Source organism: Sorex fumeus, unplaced genomic scaffold (genome assembly GCF_029834395.1).
Source record: "Sorex fumeus unplaced genomic scaffold, SorFum_2.1 ptg000191l, whole genome shotgun sequence".
Lineage (NCBI taxonomy): Eukaryota > Metazoa > Chordata > Mammalia > Eulipotyphla > Soricidae > Sorex > Sorex fumeus.
This window is the reverse complement of record NW_026606248.1, coordinates 1,394,779-1,417,785: the sequence shown is the minus strand read 5'-3', so window position 1 is coordinate 1,417,785 and position 23,007 is coordinate 1,394,779. Positions and strand designations below refer to the sequence as shown.

General features: G+C 40.8%; 1 protein-coding gene across 7 annotated transcripts in view; it reads right to left on the bottom strand.

The window, feature by feature from the left end:
• FOXP1 (forkhead box P1) overlaps positions 1 to 23,007 on the bottom strand; it is a 683,259-nt gene that overhangs the window by 88,273 nt on the left and 571,979 nt on the right. For 5 of the 7 annotated variants that reach the window (XM_056108027.1, XM_056108026.1, XM_056108028.1 and 2 more), the window contains 4 exons: positions 17,727 to 17,864; positions 16,592 to 16,681; positions 11,024 to 11,177; positions 4,607 to 4,811 (listed from right to left, as the gene is read on the bottom strand). In XM_056108027.1, the coding sequence (XP_055964002.1) occupies positions 4,607 to 4,811; positions 11,024 to 11,177; positions 16,592 to 16,681; positions 17,727 to 17,864 (587 nt within the window). The remainder of the gene's footprint in view (positions 1 to 4,606; positions 4,812 to 11,023; positions 11,178 to 16,591; positions 16,682 to 17,726; positions 17,865 to 23,007) is intronic. The other 2 variants (XM_056108029.1, XM_056108030.1) reach the window with 2 other exon arrangements.

The window sequence follows — 23,007 nt, the reverse complement described above, 5'->3', positions numbered from 1 at the left end:
AGAATCTACTGAGGATACTCTTAAGGAGGAAGCAGCTTGTTTTACATTTGCCTATGTACAAACCCTGCGTGGGTTTCATTTTCATTCCTTATGTGAAGTTTCAGTCCATGGCATGATTTACATTTTGCAAATCTTACCCACCTATTCTGAAACGCCTAATAATTATTTGTATCTATCTTAAAAGAGAATATTCTGGCACTTTTAGTTTGAATGTGCTGATTTATACCCTGTAGGTTAAGTCAATAAACATTTGCTGAAATGAATTTCAATTTAAAATTTCATAAAGGAACACTGATTTAAGCTATTATAATTAAGTGTTCACTTCTATAGACTCGGAGAGCCCGGCAAGCTACAAGAGTATTCGATATGCCAGACACAGTAACAACAAAGTCTCCAATGGAGACGTTACTGGGCCCGCTCGAGCAAATCGACGATCAACGGGAGGGCCTTTACCTTTACCTTTACTTCTATAGAAACTTTCTATTTAGAAATGTTCTAATGGGGAAAATAGCTGTTTCATAAACGGAAAAGAATCCTTAAATTTGAATCTTGCATACAGTACTAACCAGTTCTGCGACCCTAGGCCAGTTATTTAATCTCTATGTCTCAACTTCCTCATCTGTAAAATGGGTATAATAGTGTCTACTGCACGGCAATGATCATGTGGGTAAAATGAGATATCACTCCAAAGACAAGAGGTTAGCCAGTTCTTAGCATAAAAAAGGAACTGATTAAATGCGAGTTCCTTTCCTTTCCCTGATGCACCATAATATAATGTGATATTTAGAATTTTAATTCAGGCAATTACTTAAGTAGTAATTGCTATTTGTATTTACATAGCTGCTTTGATCCAGGAAGCTCAAAGGGCTTTACTAAATTTAGCATTTTAATAAATGTTTCATTTGCATTTCGTTGATTTTGTTTACCCACACCAAAACTTGGAATTTCCTAAAGGGAGCTGCTCCTGCAAGGTAAGGAAATAAGATAATGCATTCATGTTTACAGGTATCCTGGTTAAAGATTTATCTGTTTACCTACGATGTCATGACTCCCTGGCACTGTGTGTAATAAGACAACAGTAAGAAGCCTGCAAGTGCCCGCTCCCCTCACACCTCCCTTTGGTACTTCTGCCCACTGAACTTCATTCCACCACACTTCTTTGAGGCACTGACAAACAAAGCCATCTATTGCACCAATGAATTTGTATATAATCAACACAATAAATGTTATTAAACTGTCAGAAGAAAATCAAATCACGAAGTGCAGAGCCAGTACTGAATTCTAATGATGCTGAAAGTCCACGATTTCACTGGGACAGGATCGTAACAAGCCTGGATGAGTGCTGGCACCCGCCGCACAAATCACATGGGCTGCTTCTGCGTAACGGTGCTGAATATTGATAAATGTCTCTGCCCTGCGCAACAGGGAAGTGGGTTTCTATTGGCAATCTTTACCAAAGTGTGTTTTTTCCCTTCTCTGCACTCAAGGGTTTACCCTGAATGATTTAATTATAATTTTCCTTGTGTAAGACAAATTAAAGAGGAGAGTAGGAGTGTCGTGCCAAGCACATTATTTATCTCCTTAACAGATTGCAGCTCACCAAACCCCAGAGCTGCTGCTGCAGCGGCTGCTCAGAGAGCCCACAAAATGCATGGGGGCGAGCACAAGTAGGGGAGAGAGAGTTCTGCAAACAGCCAGCAAGCATGCAGTCCGGATGAGATTACTGAGCATCTTGTCTTAAATAAAAGCCCTCGGCCTTTTTCTGACAATTCTTCGTAGATGGCACTCCCGAATCCTGGTAAAAGAGATTCTCCCACTACTAGCCTAAGAGAACATTGAAAGTGGGCCAGATTCTGTGAGGTCAGATGCTGCACCACAGAAAAGGGCAAGGAACATTATACTGAACCTGGAAAGATCCAGATTTCACAAATGCATTTGGTGGGCTAGAGATGAAACTTCTACAAGGGATTCCTAAGACAAACCATAACTCACTGTGCAAGTGAGAACGTTTTTCACAGTGATAGCAGTTTTGTTTTACTTTAAAAAAACAAAATTCACAATTTAAACAGGCTATCACATTTGTGATTTTAAAGCATCCACCAAAAAATAATGCAAGACCACAAACTGCTCAGTAAAAGTACCAATATAGGCACAAATCTATCTTATCATGGAATTTTGAAAACTCAATTTTAGAAGTGTCTAACTTTGGAATTATCTAATTACCTAAGATGTTCATTTATCACTCAATTGAAAAAATACAGCCTAGAAATTTCTTTTAATTCAGTCATATCTAAGAAACCAGATAACATAAACTGAGAGTTTCAAGAGATTAAGTAGTGGTATATAATTTCATAATTGTTTTTTCTTTGCATATACAGTTGGAAAATTCAACCTGTTTTTATATCCAGAGTAAGGTCCAGTGGAATCTGAATTCTTTTCTGATCCATGATCTAATTTTGGCAGGCAGTATACCGAAGATTATGTTCAACTTGTGTGCAGGCAAATAAAGACCATTTTTCCTTTTTTAAGTCAAACAAGCTTATACTCCTGGAATTAAACAGTCTCTTAGATCCATTTATTTTCAAGTTCAACTAAAGACAAGAAAAGGGCTATTCTTCTACAACTTGTCTCACTATTACCTATCATCTGACTACAGATACAGAACCTTTTAGGATGAAACTGAGCACGGTGCAGTTTCATCTTCTTGTTTAGACAAGAAGAGTTTTCTGTGTCACAGAGTTTTCTGATAGGCTCCACAACAGCCGACAAGATTGCAACAAATAGCTTAAGTGCACCAGTAGGTATTTTTAGTGTATGGCCTCCTGCTCTACCTATGGATAAAGATAATTCAATCACTCTGAAGTGATAGCCAGCAAGAACTTTAGGATATCAAAAGCAACTACAGCAAAGCCAAGCCTAGAACCTTTTCCTGAAAATAAGGGTTTGTTTCTTTTTTAATTACAAAGACATTACAAGACAGTATAAAGCAAAGCTTAATATTGGCTCTTCGACATGTAAACCTATTCTCACTGGAAACAACAGCTGCCACATTTGGTCCAATGGCTCCTAACAGATTCTTACTCTCCACCGCCCTCTGCTTCAAACTCTATTAAACCATATAGTTTAGGCATTTTCAGTCTTCTATATCTGCCACAAAATTTTCAAACTGATTTTAAAAGCATGGCTACAAACTTTCATTAAAGCATTTAATTCTCTCAGGGAGCCTCTCATAGTTTATATGCTTGAGCACTACACACACACACACACACACACACACACACACACACACACACACACACGCAGACCCAGATATCCTGTGATGACTAATCTCTAAATGGATTTAAAAAAAACACTGCTGGTATAAAGACATGTATCAAATTTAACGAGTGGACTTCTTAATGCTAATATTTCAAGAAATACATGGAATTTTATTTGTGATTAAGTAAAAAATATAATTTTCAAAGCTTTGCTGAGATATTTTATTTTTGAAAAAATAAGGAATTTGTTTTTCCTGATTAAAATGACATTTACTATCACCTACTTAAGTTTTCCTTTCTTCTAGATGGGGAAGCTCTGCAGAGAAAACATAAGGAATGATTTAAAAAAGGCAAACTTTAAAGAAGTTTCAATTTTAGGTGCATTTATATTTAGGGGCTGGATATTTTTAGATTCCAGTTTTGAAAAACAATTCAACAGTACTATTAGGACATTTGGATACTCAGACATGTGCACATGAATTAATAGCTTCATTCTCTTAGAGGGACATCTGATACAAAGCATTTGAGGCTCTAACAGCCTCAGTTTCAACCAACATCCAAGTGAGGCTCAGGGCAATTTAAAAATATAAGGTACTGACTTCCAAAGAGGAGCAGAATAGTTTTTTGTTTGTTTATGTCTGAACCACACCCAGCTTTTTGCTGAAGGGCAGACCATGTGGTTGGTGGGTGATCAAACACAAGTAAAGCATATGCTCCAGTCTGTGAGCTACCTCCTGGCCTCACAAATAGGAATCTAAGGACTGAGACGATGCAACAGTATATCCCATAACATGAAAAAGTGTGGTGTGTCTGTGCGTGTGTTAGTGTACAGTCCTACCATCTCCCTCTGTCCTTGAAGCCTTTACAGAGCGTTGACTATGAAAAAGGCCATGTGCTGTGTAGACACATGAAATAAGATGGGTTTTCCATCTTCAAGGGTGGCAGGGGTGGTGTAGCATCCTTCTTTCTGACTGCAGTTCAGAATTTCTTACAGCAGACACGATTCCCCGAGCAGGCAGTTAGAGCCAAAGAATTTAGCCTGTATGGAGCGTGCACTTGGCAGAGAGGCCTGGAAACCCTGAAATCCAGCTCACTCAAGGAGAAACTAAAAGATGCTACCTGGATTCCTAGACCAGATCTCCCTCAGTACTAACTGCACACTGAAAAAGGGTGAAAAAGATGCTTCACACCTAACCCTTACTGAATACGTTCGTAACTGCCTTCAACACGCACACTCAAGTGGCACAGATGCAATTATGAAGTCTGGAGCCTCGGTGAGTGAGGGTAGGTTCCCACACCCCTCCCAGCATAAAGACGACCCTGGACACATTTCAGTGGCTCGTTCCTACCTTTCCCTTTTGGGAGTGTGGACTGAGAGCTGTCCATTGGTAGAGGCATGTGGGTTCATTATTAAGGAGGACTTGGAAGGCGCAGAGGACGAGACACATGTCGTGGTCAGATCCAGACTGCTGTGATTGTTGCCTGTGGTCTCTTCTGCACTATGAGCGCTTGTCACTTCTTTCCAGAGCTGCTGCAGTTCTGCTGGAATCATGCCTGAAACAAACAAATTGGATAATTAAATCAATTAACAGCTAATTCCGTCCTCTTCAAACAGTAATTAAATCAAAGAGTCAGTAAACAAAGCCTAGTGTTAGGCCCCCCCCCCTTTTTTTTTTTTGGTGTAGGTTTTTTTTTTCCCTCCCTACTAAGGCAAATACTGAAATACTGTAGTAACAACCATGTCCCTCCCACTGAGCAACCAAGCTGAAGTCCTCTCATTGTGCATAAAAGAGAGTCCCGTGAAGGACTCAAGACGGCTCCTCTGCAGACAGGATGCCTCCATCCAAACTGCTGTTTCGAGACTTTTTTTTTTCCAGAAAAAGTACATCGCTGTTACTGTATTTTTTGACACAAAGAAGGGCTCAAAATAAATCTGTTCAACTATACTATTATGACAACATGAACCACAAAATGAATAATTTTTGTGCTTAAGTCTTAAATGATGACAAATAGCTTTGTTATTAAATATAGTTTTATTAATCACTTTTAGACATAAATTATGAATTCATATCGTCTTCCTGAAATGCTTTTCAACTTTTAACAGTCAAATTGATTATACTATGATTATTTCATTAACACACCTATCTTCCTCATTAATTTTGGTTTCTAGTATCACATACTTAATTGATGGATGTGTCTACTGAAAAACTGTGTAACTTTTTATCCAAGTAACACTATTATTACTGTCATATCTTAGATCGATGCTAATGAACCATGGCAGAATAAAATAAAAATGTAAAATAAACTTGGAGCAATAAAGTTCTCTTGTCTTTATAAGGGGGTCAAACGAACATGAATTTGCAGGACTGTCAACCTGTGTTTCTCCAAAAGAGATACAGTCAGTATGTCACTCTCCCTATTGCGGGCCTAGCGGTCTTTATTCTGACAGCAGACCTCCACAGCTCAGGATTTCCAAATCCTACTTCAGTGCAAGTTTGAGTGCCTACATGGCCCGAACAAGCATAGAATGTTTTTTTTTTCTATTTCAAAATGGCTACAAACAACAACAACAAGAAAGGATACCTGGCAGAAATCATAAAACCTACATATCACAAGGCAATTCCAACCTCAGAACTGGATGTCTGGATTGCAGTTCATTGTTTCAATCAGCTGTAACACAGCTATCCTAGAAAGCCTGCCATTTTCTGACTACATAGCAGCAACCGAAACAGGCATGTTTCTTACCAAACCTAAGGTACTGAATTAAAAACGAAGGCTGTATGCATTAGACTCATTTGAAACACATAATAAAAAATGCCAAGGTCTAAATTTAATTTATTTTTGTCATTTAGAATACAATGGATAGATAATCATCTCAACGTGATCAGCCAAACATCTTTACTTTGCTAAACTGTTAAAGATTTTAATTATGCTAGCATTGGAGAGCACTGGTCTAATGAGGCGATGGACTCCAGAGAATCCGAGTGGTTAAGAACTGTGAAATGAGTCTGATAGGATTTTTTTATATTCACCGTGGATCGTTTGCATATCAAAGAGGAGTAAATTATTGCACAGCAGACCAATAACCTTCCCCGCCTTTCTGAGAAGAGCGTTAACAAAAACAGTTGGTCTCTCCTAACGGTTCTCTACGAAAATGTTCAAATGCTGGAGTCTTTGCAATTAATATATATTATAAAGGAGGCTTCAAATGATACATTAAGTGGTCAGATATTCTTAGAACACATCTTCCGACAGTCAAGACGGGCTCCTTTTCCTTCATAAAAATCAAATGCCAATTATATTTTGATGAATTTTGTCCCAAATGAGCATTTAGTTATTAGCCATATTCAATTATTACTTGTCCCCTGAAATTAAACCTTGGAGGCAAATTAAACAAAGGGAAAGGTCACTACACAATCCCGTGTCCGGTTTTGCTGCATCTGGGCTATTATTTTCAAATACCTTCTGAAGTGACATGTCTGCAGCTAACGGACCTGCCACTGATGTCTGCACACCAACAATTACCTGTGAATATGATTAACCCTCAGCCTACTGTTTACGCACTTGAAAAAACAGTGAAATAAAGGCTTGTATGTAGATGATAGCAAGCTGATATGAAACCACACAAGTCAACACCTATTTTTTTATTTTCAAGGGAGTAAAAGCATGTTTAAAAGAAATAAGAGACACAAGCGGTCTATTTTTGAACTGATTTATGGGTCAGATGCATGGAAAGAGGAATACGGAAGAGTGCCGTTCTCACAAGTACACTAACACTTTGCTTCCAAGAAATGCAGAACTTTGAGGTCAGTTAAAAGTAAGCTGTTTATCCAGCAAAGAAAAGACAAAGACAAATGTCTTGTTATACCTACAGAATATATCAACTCACCCTACCCTCCTTTTTATTCCAATGAACTGGCAAATCAGTTTCGTCATCCAGAGGGAGAAAAGGTAAATAAAATAGCCGCTCACTGACTGACAACATGCATACTTCTGGGTCAAATTTCAATGGGATAATTACGTTTAAGAACATTCTCATCAGATTTACAGAGAAGCAGTCAAATCGCTCCCCTCCATCAATGCTGCGCCTTGTTAGTGATGTTAAACTGTTAGTTCGATGAATACTATCTACCAAAGGATGCTGTTATTTGACAGCCAAGGTCTCATGATAGAATTAAGACAGATAAAAGGTAAACTAGTCACTCATCAGACAAAATGAATATCTCGTTTCCACAAATCGTGCATTTCTTCCAAAATGGTAGCTAGGAATAATAGTGGGACCAAGTCAAACAAATCCATTAACAGGTACATAATGAAGCAGTATTTTTCTAGCTATAAGTTATGTTTTAAAAACTCAAAGGTCAGAATGACATTGAAAGTCTATTTATTTATGAAACTACTGGTACTGGAGAGGCAATGATGATTAAAGTGGCCAGTGTGAAAAACACACAGGCCAATTATGTAAATAAAACAATGAGAATCCCTATAGTAACCTTAGAAACCAAAAAATAAGTAAATAAATCTTCTGCACTTGCAAGATAAAATCTTTAAAATAGTACTCTCTTTCCCTATACTTTGGTGTTTACATCTATCTTTCAGGTAACATAGCCAAGGTCATGAGTAGGTATGTAAAAGAACCTTGGTGATTAGAACATGAAGTGGCCATTACCAGTGCTTCAAACACATAACCCCTGTGCTTTGCTACATTTCTTTTTTCCAGGACAACTGGCCTCTTCATTATAAAAGAAAATGTAGACACAGGTTTAAAAAATGTATGTTGTGGGGACAGTTGACAGATTACTGTTCATGGAACTCAATTTTACAAGCCCACGTAACACTGGCTCCAAGACAAACAGAGTTGATCAACCTTTTTTTGTCCTTGTACATCCATACCCAGGTGACCATGTTCAAGCAAGCAGAAAGTTGATTTAAATCTCATAATGACATCAGTTTTAAGCCATCATCTCTCTGATAAAAAAATATTGTATTGTAGGCCAACATGACTGAATCCTCAAGCTACTTTGGTAAAGGGACAGCGAGACAAAAATCAACCTCCAGAATCCAGGGAAGATGACAATGACATCCCACTTTACTCTAAGAACCTGACTCCAGAAATATTTCTATTTACCTTTGTGCATCTTGGACACACATAAAGATACCCCTTAGATTTTAAATATGCCTCTCCCTAATGGTGCAGGGGCTAATAGTTGCAGCCGGCTGCTAAGCATATCAATCAATGCCAGGACTAGTGAATTACCTACCGGTGTCTCTGATATGTTACTGAAGAGATTACACTTCATGCATCACCACATTCATTTCTTTCACATTACACATGAGCTTGTCTTGTCACTGCCCAATTGCCCTCTTTTGGACAGCTTAACTGATGTACTATAACAATGAACCTTAGTGAGAAAACTTAATGGTATAGGAGTGGTGGGAAAAGATGAGAGAGGTTGAAGCCCGAGCCCAGGGGGTGTGTCAGAAGAGCCTGCAATGTTTTCAGCAATAAAGCCAAAGGCGTAATTAATGCACCTTATAACACTGCAAAGGCACAAAAACGCATTAGCCCATGGGTCCTTTCTTCCCCCTCTATTGCACTGTTAACCATATTTTCATTTAGATAGCGAGTGAGATGCTGAACAGGCATCCAGTGTTTAAATAGTAACGGCAGAAAGGAGTGTGTATGTATGTGTGTATGTGGCGGCGGGGGGAGGGGGGATACAAGAAAGTTAGAGGAAAACTTGTCTTAACATTAAAAAACTTGGGGCCAGAATGATGGTAGTGTACCTGCCTTTCACTTGGCCAACCCAGGTCCAATCCCGAGTACCCCATATGGTCCTCCAAGCCTTTTAGGAGTGATCCCTGAGCACAGAGCCAGGAGTAAGTCCTGAGCATCACTGGAAGAGGCCCCCAAACCAAAATAAATCCTTCCTACCCCCCACTCTGGGAGGGGGGGCATTTAAAAAAAAAAAACCTATACAAAAACCTCAGAAGTGGAAGAAAGTAGGTGTGAAAGACCCTACAGAGAAGATTCAAATGTGAGATAATGCCTGGTTTGGCTTGACACCAGAAGTTACTGCACAAACAACAATGCCTTCCCCATTTTCAACCTTCTTCAAAAAAAAATGAACTGAAGTCACCAAGGGCTGGAGCGATAGCACAGCGGTAGGGCGTTTGCCTTGCATGCAGCCAACATGGCCGAACCGAGTTCGATTCTTCCGCCCCTCTCGGAGAGTCTGGCAAGCTACTGAGAGTATCTCGCCCGCACGGCAAAGCCTGGCAAGCTCCCCATGATGTATTCGATATGCCAAACACAGTAACAAGAAGTCTCATGATGGAGAGGTTACTGGGCCCGCTTGAGCAAATCAATGAACAATGGGAGGACTGTGACCGTGACCGTGAAGTCACCAAAAGCCTAAATTTCGGTGCTTCAAGGCACACATTTGTATCCTAGAAGAATTGAAAGTACTGGGCGGGGCTTGGGGTGTTGGGCCAAGGCACTGGAATCTGCCCTACCCTGTGCGGGCCCAGGAACTATATTTCAGAACACAGCCTGATACTTCTTCCTTCCTTTCCTTTGTACTGGTTCTGAGTAACCCACTTGATTTCATATTCTACACCAGACACTGAGAATTGTTTAAACCAGAAGATGTCCTGTAAAAATAAAGCTAGATTACTCATTTGTTTCTGATGCCCAATATCTATTTCAATAACAGGTCAATGGATGATTTTTCCCCCCAAAAATTACTCTTAATCCAGGAAATCTATCCAAGGATCTCCAATTTTTGAGGAAGAAAAAAGATTGGAGCACTTTCCTACTCTGATGGGCATACAACTAACACTCAAAAATGAACTGTTAGAGGCTGGAGAGAAGGTATAGTGGGTAAGACACTTGTCTTGCATGTGCCAACCCCAGCTCAATCCCAGCACCACATGTAAGTCCTTTGAGAATCATCAGGAGTGATCTCTATGCATGGAGCCTGGAGTAAACCCTGAGAACAGACAGGAGTGCCCCCCCCCAACAAAAAGAAGAAGAAGGAAGAAGGAAGAAGAAAGAAGGAAAAAGGAGAAGGAGGAGGAGAAGAAGAAGGAGAAGGAGGAGAAGGAGAAGGAGAAGGAGAAGGAGGAGGAGGAGGAGGAGAAGGAGGAGAAGGAGAAGACGAAGAAGCAAACAAAATCTACATTCAGATGAATAGAAAGAAAAAGAAAACAGAAGAAACCCAAATTTTAAAAAAAAAACCTTTGGTTTTTGTAACAGAGATGAATCTTAGTCATTTTATAGAAAAAATAAACATGAGTTTATTCCTCAATATTAAAAACTTAACACTTATAAAAGCATTACTAAGATTTAAAGTAGAATACGTTGCATGATGTAACTAAAAATGACTACCAACAAAAGCCTTTAGGAAAATTAATTTCGGAAAAACAGCAAACGGAAAACATGAGAAGATCTAATCAAAATGCGCAATCCGTCAAAGCAGCAAAGCTTTCTCTCCCTCTACCAATCTGCAACCACAAGCTCACTCTGTGAACGCTGAGCCTTCAGACCACTCATGTTTTCATTCTGGCCTCTTCAGGCCGTACAATGACTGGGACAAAGGCCTGTCATCATTACCTCATGCAGCTTTTTTTCCTCAGGTCGGACATGCATGCTGCTGATAAACAATGTCTGGAGCAATGAGCTGGATGAGACCCCAGGCCGCCCCCTACCCCTTGCCCCAGAGCATCTGGACACGGACTGGTGCTGCTGCTTCCTGCACTCATACCTTGAGTGAGAGGCTGAAGAGGAAGGGCAGGCTGCCCCGGCTGAATGGTTAGCAGGCCCTGGCGCTGCAGAGACAGGAGGTGCTGCTGCTGGAGTTGCTGCATCTGTAGAAGCTGCTGCTGAAAAGCCAACTGCTGGGTAGCCACTTGCTGCTGCTGAAAGAACCAGGAAGCGGGGGAAAAATGAGATGGCCACTTCCCAAGGACAGTGGAAAGCACTGATGTTGTCATACACACACACATATGTTCTCAAATGCTGAGCACGGCTGCCTGAGTTTGTTGGGGGTTCCAGGGCAAGCCCAGGTTTAGAAAGGACAGCACAGGTCACCTCGGGAGAGGAGGGAGGGCGGGCGGGCTGTCCCTCATCTGTTCCCTGCCCCCACTGAAACGAAGTCATCAATCAAGTCTGCTTTCCCTTCCCAACAGTCTGAAAGCCCCGGATTTGTGTAGTCAAGAGGTAAACTTCTGGACTTTGAAATTCTTCATTATTCACAGCCACAGACAATTGCATGTGCCCCCCCCCCACCCCTAGTCTGGAGGGATTTGAACCCTGAACCTCTCAGGTGTGAAACAACAAGTTGCCTTCTTCCTTCCTCTACCAGCAGAAGCCTTTAACTACTCTGTTTATCACTTCTGACATAAATAAATGAGAAAAAATCAGACCTTTGAAGAAGAAAAACTTCATCTAATATTGTTAATTAGCCATGACAAACGATGAAATAACATTGTAAATCTTTCATAGAAACAGCCACTAGATTTTAATTACACACATTCATAATTTAGCAAACAACATCGCATTTGACTGCGGGTGCTTGATGCTCCATGCTTGATACTTCAAGCACTCCCTCAGCTTCAAGCACTTCCCTGAGCTGCGCTTCCAGAAGCCCCTGCGTTGGCTCCAGGGCTCATGGGTCCTGCGTCCCCAGTAGCATTGTTCTTGAAGAGACAGGGCTTTATGATATGATAAATATCTTTCTGTTGATTGGACAATGACAGGAGGAAAACTTTTGTTGTGTAAAACATCAATACATCATTCCTGTGTTTAGTGGACCTTACTCCAGCCAAAAAAATTAATGTAGATTTCCTCAGTAATTATCTGAGTGATAGAAAGATAATACAGTGCAGTGGTACAATAAATAGAAGGAAATTATCTAATATCCTTAATCTGCTAGGAATCAAATCAAGGTGGAGGTCTTAGCCACATTATGGCTAACAATTATGAGAGGAAAATTAACCCTTCCCAAACCGGAGTCCCCACCCACCCACCCCTAAAATAAGTGACTTTAAGAAAGAGATCTTTTTTTATTCAAAAAAAAAAAAAAGTCAGGAAGACCCCTGCAACTAAAAGGACTACACAGCCCTTCCAGAGGTCCTTATAATGCTACTTTACAAACAACTGCATCCACTTAACCTAACTGGTGACCTTGATCTGATACATCCATAAAATGGCATGTATATCAAGACCTTCTCATGCAAAGTTCAAAGGAAGAAAAAAATGGTGGTTTCCCCTCAGCCTCTATGCAGCTTATTCTACAGCACAGACCATCATTCTCCTATTAGCAACCAATTTCAGACTTACTACCATGCCACTGAGAAAGTTAATTGAGTTTCACTCCGAAAAACAAATTCTATACTGCTAACAACAAAAATTTAAATAAATTTAAATGAAAAGCCAGTGTTTTCATTTTAAGAACAGCATGCATAAAATGATCCAATTGTTTTCACCCCTCTCCAAGTTATCACATTAATGTAAAAACCAATGATAGTTATATTCATGTCAAAATGATTTTTTCACTTCTTCAACAGATATTAATTCATGGCATTTTTTAAAAAAGAGGAAGGAAGAGAAAAAAAGCAACAGTGATATAAGATCAGGGAATTAGCCCCTCTTGAAGTAGAAGAGAATGGGGGAGGGAGGTTGGAGTTTGGGGAGGGTGTTTCCTGTCTTACTGTAAATGAAATGTTTAAAAATTCTGTATTTATATAAAATGACTGATGGCTTTTCTGTTGTCTCTGTGGCCATCCCGAGGAAAAGCTCATGAAAGCTGTCCACGTTTAAAAAGCCAGGATATAAAAGTATACAAGGCCCATTGTCCAAAGAAAGAATTTAAAAGCAACACTGGTTGCCAAACTGTGCTCCCCACCCAGTTACCAAACACAGGATACGAGCCCGTTTGTTTACTTCTCACAATTGAATGCATACAAAAAAGGTCTCCGTGCAGTCCCCTGGACAGGTCAGTAGTCAGTGTTAAAATGCTCAAATGCCCTGATAAACCTTGCATTTCGGATCCCCTCCCTAGGGCAGCAGTCAAAGGTCTGTTTTCCTTTCTTCGGCTCCTCCCTACTGGCTAACATAAACTGTCATAACTGCCTGGGACAAACGGCCCTTTTAAAACAATCAACTTTGCCTACCTCGCCCAGCACAGGATGGGATTTTTTTTTGGGGGGGGGGGGGGGGCTGGTGGTGGCTGGGTTGAAAATTAATTCTGCCATCTTTTTTACACACCCGCCCTGTCAAAATGAACGAGCAGTTGCTTAAATACATACGGCAGCTGCATAGGGGGCCACAGAAAGTTTCTCTCTTAAGGTCTGAGATCTAACTCAAGGTGGAGCCTAAGTTTCTCCAGGGGGAAAAAAAAAACTCAAGCAACTTCAAGAGAGAGTAAAGGTAAGTGATCTGGCCAGGGATCAAGGGTTTCACGGAAGAGGTAATTAAAAAAAAAGGGGGGGGGGGCGCTGAGGGGAGGTGTGGAAGGGTGGAGAATGGGGGAACCTGACGATTCAAAATTATGAGCCACTAATGAATGACTGGGGATTCAGTAAATTAATATACTTGTTCCATCTGTCAACATCCAAGTTCAAACCTTGTTAAAAATCCTAACCACCAGTCCACATGATGAAATCGCTGCCATGTGACTTGGTCTCCTTCGAGCACAAAAGGACCACCACCTGGCTGGCAATTTCAGGAGACTACCCCCTTATCACAGGAAAGGTGGGATTTCTTCATCAGTGACAACAGGTTCTCAGCCAAATCCACCAGCAGGGAGAACACACAGTGGATTTGAATCCAAAGAGAGCCGCCTGGGGGTCTACCGTCCCCTAAGGCCATGAAGGCTACACATCTCTCGTTTCTCTGCCTTGGACCACAAAGCCCCAACCCAGTCTCCTGGAGAAGCCACCACCATGTCTCTCCACCCCCCACCACTGTGCCCCCCATCTCCCTGCTCCCTGCTCCCTTGACAACCTGCACATAGCACTGGCACTTGGTGAGCTCCCCTACCTCACCCCCCTTTTTCTGACAGCAGCAATTTGGGAGAGTTAACTTTTATCCCTCCTTCTGGTGTGTAACTTTCCTCTTCGCATTTCTTTATCTGCCCTCTGAGCTCATCTGAACTTTCATGTTCTCCCAGCATGCAGATGTGCATTCCAAACTATGTCTAACAGACCAAATAAGAGGTTAATAAGAAGTGGCAACAGAAAGGAAAAAACACAATCCCTGGTAACTGATAAGAATGACAGTGGCAGCCCTTTTTTGTTTGTCTTCAAATATAGAGTTAAAGATCTTTAAAAAACTAAATTTTGATGCCTTTGAAAAGAAAGAAGCACAAAATAACAACAGGGGGTTATTGCCTGGGAGCCACAGGGGAGAAACTCCATAATTCTTATTCTCCCTTTTGAAGGCTGTTAGAAATCTGATTCAAAAAAGCAACAGCAGAAGGGGAAACCTCTTGAGGCTGTAACCATTTCCTGTGATCATGCATAATGTGCTTCAAAAGTGGGTTTTTACCAATTCTGTTGATCAATTGCACCTCCTTCATATCCCTTCTTTTTTCTGCTGTGTTTACATCTGATGTGACTCAATGACAAGCACTGTCTGAGACTGTGAAACAGGCCTGTCATGTTGATTTATGGGCGCATCAAACCACAACTTGTCCAAACTGAAGCTCGCAGTTCATTAATTAGAGAGTTGTGACTTTGAAGTCAGCTTTCAGACTGTGGTTTTTAACATTTGGCTTAATTTATATGCTCTTGAATGTGGATCTCTAAGGAAAAAACTGAAATTCCCTTCTTGTCTTTGAACTTCTTTTGACCGCACAATAATCATTTCTTTGTCCAGAGTGATGCCTGCAATCCCAGAGTCATTAACGCGCATTGAACTGCCACTGATGAGTAAGCCCTGCTGAATTAGAAAAACAGCCAGCAAAACAAAGCTGAGAGCCTTCTGCACAGTGATATCTCACAATTACATGCCTTCCCTCCCTGTGCCATTTCCATTTTAATTACTGTTAGTCCTTTAGATTTACATTTTAGACACTTTTTAATCTGTTCCCTTTTTTATTATAGCAGCACCCGGGGTAGCTAGTGTGCCACTGTACTTAAGGTTGTGTCAGCATTTTCATTAAAACACCTCCTCCCCTTCACCCCAAAACTGCTCCTGCTCTGCAGGGGTTTATAGCCAGGCTGCCAAACAGGACTCTAGGGTGAAAACTTGGCAGGGTATGGAAAACGTATTGTGTTGAAGGAGGAGTGGCACAGGGAACCCGCTAGGGTCACCCCCCATGTGTAAGACTGTGTAAGGCGTGCTCTGCCCAGCACCAAGCTCCTGGAAAGCCCCAGGAGGCAGACAGACCCCTGACTGAGACTCCTTCCAAACTTCACAACAGTGGTTCCCTACTCAGGACCAGAAAAGTCTACTCTAAGGGGTTACCAAACTACAAATGGCATCGTTCCAAAGAACCGATCAAAAGATTTTCAGTCCATGGGGGAAATATGCAGGTGAAAGTTACGTGGCTAACTTTGGAGACAGGAAGGTGTCATGAGAATGTGCCCAGGAACAGAAATGCTCCCCCAGTTGCCTGGGTCTCCCCCAAAGGGAACTGTGTAGAAGATGAAACAGGAAGACCTTATTCTTCATAGGACTAACACTGTCACTGAACTGAATGGTGTGGCATATGCAGCCACCATGTGCACTTACTAAGAAACATGCCCAGAGAAGCAAGCTATCGTGGGATGTGAGTTTTTGGTCAGGAAAAAAAAACACATCCAAGCTGGATTCTTCTCTGACTTCCAATGACTCCTGCATGTAATTATGATATGTGCAACTTTGCAGGAAGATGCTTCGCAGAGAGGCGGCTCATCTGATCTTGTTCTAATTGTGTTGTTTGTTTCTGCTGTAACAACAGGCAAGACCACTGCTCTACACTCAAGAGTGTAGTGTGGGGGAAGGAGGGATGAAGTGTGTGTCCCAGGACAAATTTTACTCTAATGTACTGAGCCCCTAGATAAAGCAGTTGGCAAAAATGGCCCTGTGGGTTCCGCTCACGATCCCTCGTTCTGGTGCCTACACGAAGTCGGTGTACCTGCAGTGGGGTTATAAAATATGTGGCAGCCCGCAAATGGAACCCAGAAAAATGTAAGAGAAAACAGGACAATAACTCTCGTTCTGAAAGCTGAGAACCGATAGAGTCAGCTGAGTTGTGCAATCATTTAAAAGATGAATGACAGTTTAATAGTCACTAGATAGTCCTCTGGGACCTGTGGTTTGAAAGTAAAATATGTATTGTCGGTACCTCTTTAGGCTGTTTTCCAGCATGTTGTTGTTGTAAAAGTTGAAGCTGCAACTGTTCCTGTTGTTTTTTATAAAACTCTTGAAGCTGCTGCTACAAAAGAAAGAGAGGATGGTGAGTAACGGAGGGCAGCGCCAAGCCATGTCCCTTTCAGTGCCATACACGAACTGTGATTTGAAAAATAGCATCCTTTTATCTGTAATGGCCTGACCTTTAGTTTGAAACTCGACAATAAATTCAACGCACACCGACTCTTCTTGGCATTATTGTTTGAAAAGTAATCTCCAAAATGAACTGATGAAAAACATACCATTTTCTACAACAAACTAATTAAAATAAGGCAAGGAATGACCTTTGATTATACAACAAAGCCCAAATGCCCTTGCTGCGAGCCAGGAGCCTCTCTAGCGTGCACTGTGGACAGGCTCTCTAAATGACAGGGCTGAGCAGTGTGCAGGGCCGCTCTGTGGACACGCCTGGCGCGTGGGGAGCTTCTGCCGCATCCTGTCCCCACCACCTCACCCCAGGCATCCCCCTTGCCACAGCACTTAATCTCTTCTTTTCCATTCAGGAGTCCATTCACAGTCTGAATATTATGTCCCCATGGCACAATAACAGCCAGAAGTTTATTTTAGCATCAGGAGACATGAAAGAAAGAAAGTCAACTCTGCAACCTTAAAATTAACCGACTCCAAAATGTTTCTTTAGATGGAAAAGAGAAATTCTGTAAGCTTCCGAGTTCAAATGGGGACTTCAAGAGCTGTCATATTTAAACCTGCTCCCAATGTGCGCCTCATTTTGCTTTGATTCACACCATTTAGAAGCCTCTGGGCTTACCAAATAAAAGAGCCTAAAGCCACATAAGCCTAAAAGATCTTATTTCTACCAAGTCCAATTACAGCCCTAATCTCAGTCCGTCGGGCTCTTTCCAGGCCCAAACTCTGGTTGCTGGGACAGGGTTCCTCTTTTAAGGATGCAAATGCAATTGATTATTCGGGGCGGAGCTGTGTCTGGCCCCGCCCACTGTTCTCTGCTTCCTCTTCAACTAGAAAAGGAGCAGCTGGGTGGAAGGGCCTTTGGAATGGAGTGATGGGCCTCAGGTCCAGTGGGACAGGGCAGGAGGAGGCAGGACAATTACCTGTTGAAGCATGAGGGCCTGCTGCTGCTGGAGGAGGACCTGGAGCTGCTGAGGGCTCAGCACTTGTTGCTGGAGGATCTGCTGCATTTGCTGGGGAGTGATAACTTGAGGTGTCATCATAGCCACTGACACGGGAACCTAGAACATTAGTGAAGGATAAGTAGGAAGCCAGGAAATTGCATGCACACAGCACTCAGCCTTCCAGGTTTTGCAGACTGTCTCCAGCCTGCGTCAAGAATTGACCAATTTCCCATACCCAACACATTTAATCCAGGGGGATGCCAGTAACAAATCCCATTTAATCTCAGATGGAAGTTGTTTTCTATGATGAAAAATAAAAAAGACACCCAGCAGCACTGACAGGTGATCCAGACGGTCTGCAAGCAGGCAAGGAGTACGTGTCTGAAAAATGCTCTGGAGTTAGAACAGAGCGATCTCAGTTTCTTATTTAGCATCGTCTTTGGTCAAGAAAGAGCCTCAGGAAGTTAACCTAACCCTAACATGCATTTTGTTTTAGGGAAGAAGACACTTGGGAACCAATCATTCTGCAGCTGGCGTTACTATGATCCGCTTCCTCGGCGGACGGACGGTGACTTTTCAGAGCAATCAATGAATGCTCAGTCTAGTGGGTAACTGAACCTTGGGTATACCTTCCGAACTTACACACAGACCAGCCCTCCGATGCCTTTTACCTTCCTTTATTCACCTAGCATACAGACGTCTCAATTCTTTCATATTATGTGTGATACCATTAAAAGCTGCTTTCCATGACATTTCAGTGACAAACAGCTACAGTGATGAACTTGATAGCATTTCATATTTGCAACTGTTAACACGTTTCTGCACGGGCATCTCTGCAAGGAACCTGCACACTGTATCTGAAAGGATGATGTCTTGTTCAGATAAAACACTGACATTAAAATGACAGGCTGTCTTGGCCAAGGTTACACAAATTGTATTCAAGCGGATACCTAATGACAATGCTATGAATTCTGCAAGCTTTCTAGAATGTAATTTAGCTATTCAAAATAATCACTGCACTTGTGTTTAATTTGCAGACTACATGAGAACCATTTTGTCAGTCCCAGTAATACAAGAAGACTATTTCATGAAAAATCACCCCCCCAAATAAAAAGATAAGGAAAGAAAAAAAAACAATGAAAGAAAAGACAAAACCTGTATGTCTTCTAACAGTAATATTTAAGCATCTTACTTTTCTTTGGTTTCTAATCAAACATGTGACAGCAAGAAGCTAGAAGCAGTAAAGGATATACTTTGTTAAAAAGGATCTGCTGTCATCTCATGTATTATAATAAAAGGTAATAACATGTTTTGCACTTTGCCTGTGTGCCACTTAAAAAAAAAATCTGGCAGACAATAGCTGATCAGAAGATAAAAGAATTAAAAAATCTTCCAGGGGAGCAGTAAGCAAAGGGAGAAATGCAGTATTAATTTTATGTAACGTAATGTCTTAATATGCAGTTTATCTTGACTTTTTCACATGATTTGTCCTGTCATTTGCATAGCGAGCTCTCATTCCTAATTTCACAGTCATTATGCACTGATGTCCCGATTTCTCAGCATCACTAATTTTGATGAACTAAAAGTGGTTCCTGAAGGTCAGATTCATGTACAGTGAACATCTTCCATTGTTGTCGTGAGCATGTTTTGTGTGTGGGGGATGTTTATGTGCAACTTTCACATTGTTTGGGAACATTCAAAAAATTTTATTAACCTAACTCTGAAAGGTCATCAATTGATTTTTCCCTATTGCAGTGGCCTCCTAAGTCTAGATGTAGATACTCTGTAATTTAAAACAGATGGGCATGTCTGAATATTTTTATATGCAGGAAGGGACAGATGTATATGAATGGATAAATTATCTTTTAAAAAAGATACTTCACAGCACGAAATATCACCAACGATTAGAAGAGTGAACTTGCATTCAGTCTAGGGCAAACACTGGGAAGACATTATCAAAACATCTACCCATCTACAAATTAATTCCAATTAGTCTACTTTTCAAACAGAAGAAAAAATTTTCGAATTTTTAAATATGTACTGGGTGCCAATCACTGTCTTCTGAGCTGCTGAAGCCAACATATCACAATAGAAGTTTACTTTTCCTTGAGAGTTGCATCATCACACAGGGAGGTTTGATTAAGCAAACAAAAGAACCATGTTTAAGGTTTCTTTTTTCCTCTGCGTTTCTTGGATGATGTACAATATAAATACTCTTGAGCCAAATTTCTGATGGTGATGAACAGGAAAACAGACAGGAATAGGGTGGTGTAAGATCTGAACTGGTGATGTACATGAAATTAACAGTGTTATAACAGAAATTATCAGAGAAATACTACCTTGGTCATAATCCTTAAAAGAACCATGGAAATCCTAAGCTAGGTACGAAGGTGTACAAGAAAACTTTCATGGGGTGACCGGACCTGCCCTGTCTTGACCAGGGTGATGGTCACAGGTACACACAATCACACAGGACTCTTCCAACTACACACTTCAGGGGATGCAATTTTGCTGTATGTAAATTATACTTTAATAAAATCTACTGAAAAAAAGTTTATCATAAAGGTGTTTTTTTTTTTTTGACTGTTGGTGAGATTCTACATCTTCTAAAATGAGAAACAGGTGTGATCTCTTGACATCAATAGACAGGGAGCAGCCTCAGAAAGAACTGAAACTCTTCGTCCAGGTTACCTGCCGAAATCCCCCTTCCCCAGACTTATTTTCTTTATTTTTTCCTGCTGCCATGGGTTTTTTGTTTGCTTTGTTTTTGTTTTTCTGGGGTATCTTCAGTGATGCTCAGGGCTCATTTCTGGCTCGGGGACCATATGGAGTACTGGAGATGGAACTGGAGTCGGCCATGGTACCTGCTAATATGTGTTGCAACAGTGAGATGACCAAGAGTTTCTCTTCTCTTCCGCGATGGACATTAGGATGGAGGAGAATGTGTAGTAAAAAGCTACACTGCAATAGACACAGTGAAAGGAAGCAAAGAGGCAAGAGAGTTGTATTATCCGCAGCCTGCCCATAAGCTTCAGAAACACCAAATGCAGGCTATCCACTCTTGACCCCTGTGACTTAGCTTTTACTCTTGACAACCATATTTTCATACTAGTTAGCTTGGAGCTTCTTCTGAATGAGCTGGAGCTAATTTATAAAAATAATAAAATCAAGTGTTCCCCCAAAGTTTCTGCTTCACCATGTCATGAAAGTAGATGATATAGAACTTTAGCAAACATCTCCAAATGGATGAGAAATCAGTACGGGGAAGAGAAGGGGGGAAAAAATTCTGAGAAGAGTGTAAGGCCTTAAATAGTTAAGAATTATAGCCTACATATACACTCCCTTAACTCCCAACATTCAACTTTTTCATGTAGCTAGTCCCTACTAATACTAAGAATCAAAGGGCATGCAGTACCAGGGAGAGGCTATTATAGTCCACACTTTATTGCCCATTACTACTGAGGTCATTAGCGGCAAGAGTGATTGTCCCGGTCTTAACCTATTGATCACTGTAACTACTATCATTTAATCCTGTGTTGAATGTCTGGAAAGCGGCTAAAGGCACACAAGAGAGAGTGCTTTAGCATTGAGAAATATAGCCAAAGCTTGGAAATTACACTTTGATTCATAAAATCTAGCCAGTGGTTTAAATCAATAGTATTTAAAACAGTCATGTGAGTTTTTAACTACAGAACTCTAATATTTATGATCCCATGTTTGAGAATATTCAGTGAAAACTAACCCTCTTCCCACCCCCAATACCCCCTGCTTCTCTGCCATCTACCTTACCCTCCTTGAGATAAAAACATTAATTTCTCATGTTTTGTGTGCTACAGGGCTCATGCCTTAACTGGGAGTTCAAGCTAATTTCTGATTTTTCTCCAATGACAATTTAAATATAATGCCAAAAAAAATTATATCCTCGATGCTGTAACTACCTTAACTGTTTGACTATATAGAAATGAGCATGTTTTACGAGTTAACAATGAATCATAGAAGGCAATTTATGAAGAACTAGAATGATTCTGTCTAGCTGCCTTCAGGGATCAGAAATTCAAATTAAACTTCTGGCAGACATTTAAAGAATGCGAGCATACAAAACTGCATTTAAACACACACACAGAGACAGAGTTAACACTCTTTCAGTTGAGTTTGAAGAGGAAATCTCGAATTAAAAAAAATAACATACACATGCCGCATGATACACTGTTGACTGATAGCACTTGGGTGTGGCCCAGCCCAGGTGCACACAAACCTGCCGAAATGGCAGAAATACAGCTGTGCTTGGGTCATCGTTCCGCTGCCGGCACAGGCCTGCTGCTCCCTCGCTACCAGCAACTGGGAAATGTCGTTAGCACTAACAAGTGCTGCTAAAACCTCATACACTGCTGTGTTAACTGTGGACTGATCCAGCGTTTTCACTTCAAAACAACTTTATACCATCCGAAGGCTATTAAAATAACATGCCTTATTTCTTTTTTTTTTTATTCCCATCAGGGAAAGGTAGGTGATGGGAAGGGGCGGGGGGGTGGGGGGGTGGAGAATCTAAAAAGCAAACAAACAAATACAAACACCCATAGAAACAATACTTATTTCTAATCTAGGAGACAATTGGAGGAATTGGGTGGGAGGGGAGATGACACAATATAAATACTGAAAATAACGCTATCATATTTTTCTTTCTTTTTAGTTTATACTCACATTAGCTACAAGTAAATACTGCTGGGGATGAAATGCTAAATTTTGAAGCATCTTCGTTGAATGGTTATCTTTACAGATAGTAAGAGTAAGAGAAAATTTTAAATACCTATTAATCTGATCACTTAAAAACTATTTTTAATCTCTGGTTATTTGGTTATGTGTATGTTCCAGAAAGCACAGGTTCATTCTAAACTTCAGGCTCTGTTTAGATGATAACTAAGTTAGAAAGTGTAACTTGGTTCAGCAAATAACAAAAGCAAACCATTAAATCAGAAGGCTCCAGAACCCCACAACAAAACAAAAATGGCTCCATTAAAAAAAAGGGGGCAAAGGAACTCTAATTTTGTATGACCATAGGGAAGTGAGCCTGTCTAAAAGAAAAACTTTGTCACTGTCTACAAAAGACAATTTTTACACCTAATATACCTAGTAAGTCAATGGATACAAGTAATATATTGGCAAACAGAAAAGTTGAAAAGCGCCTATTTCTCCCAAGGAATTTAGAAATACACACACACACACATACATACGTACACACACACACACATACACACACACC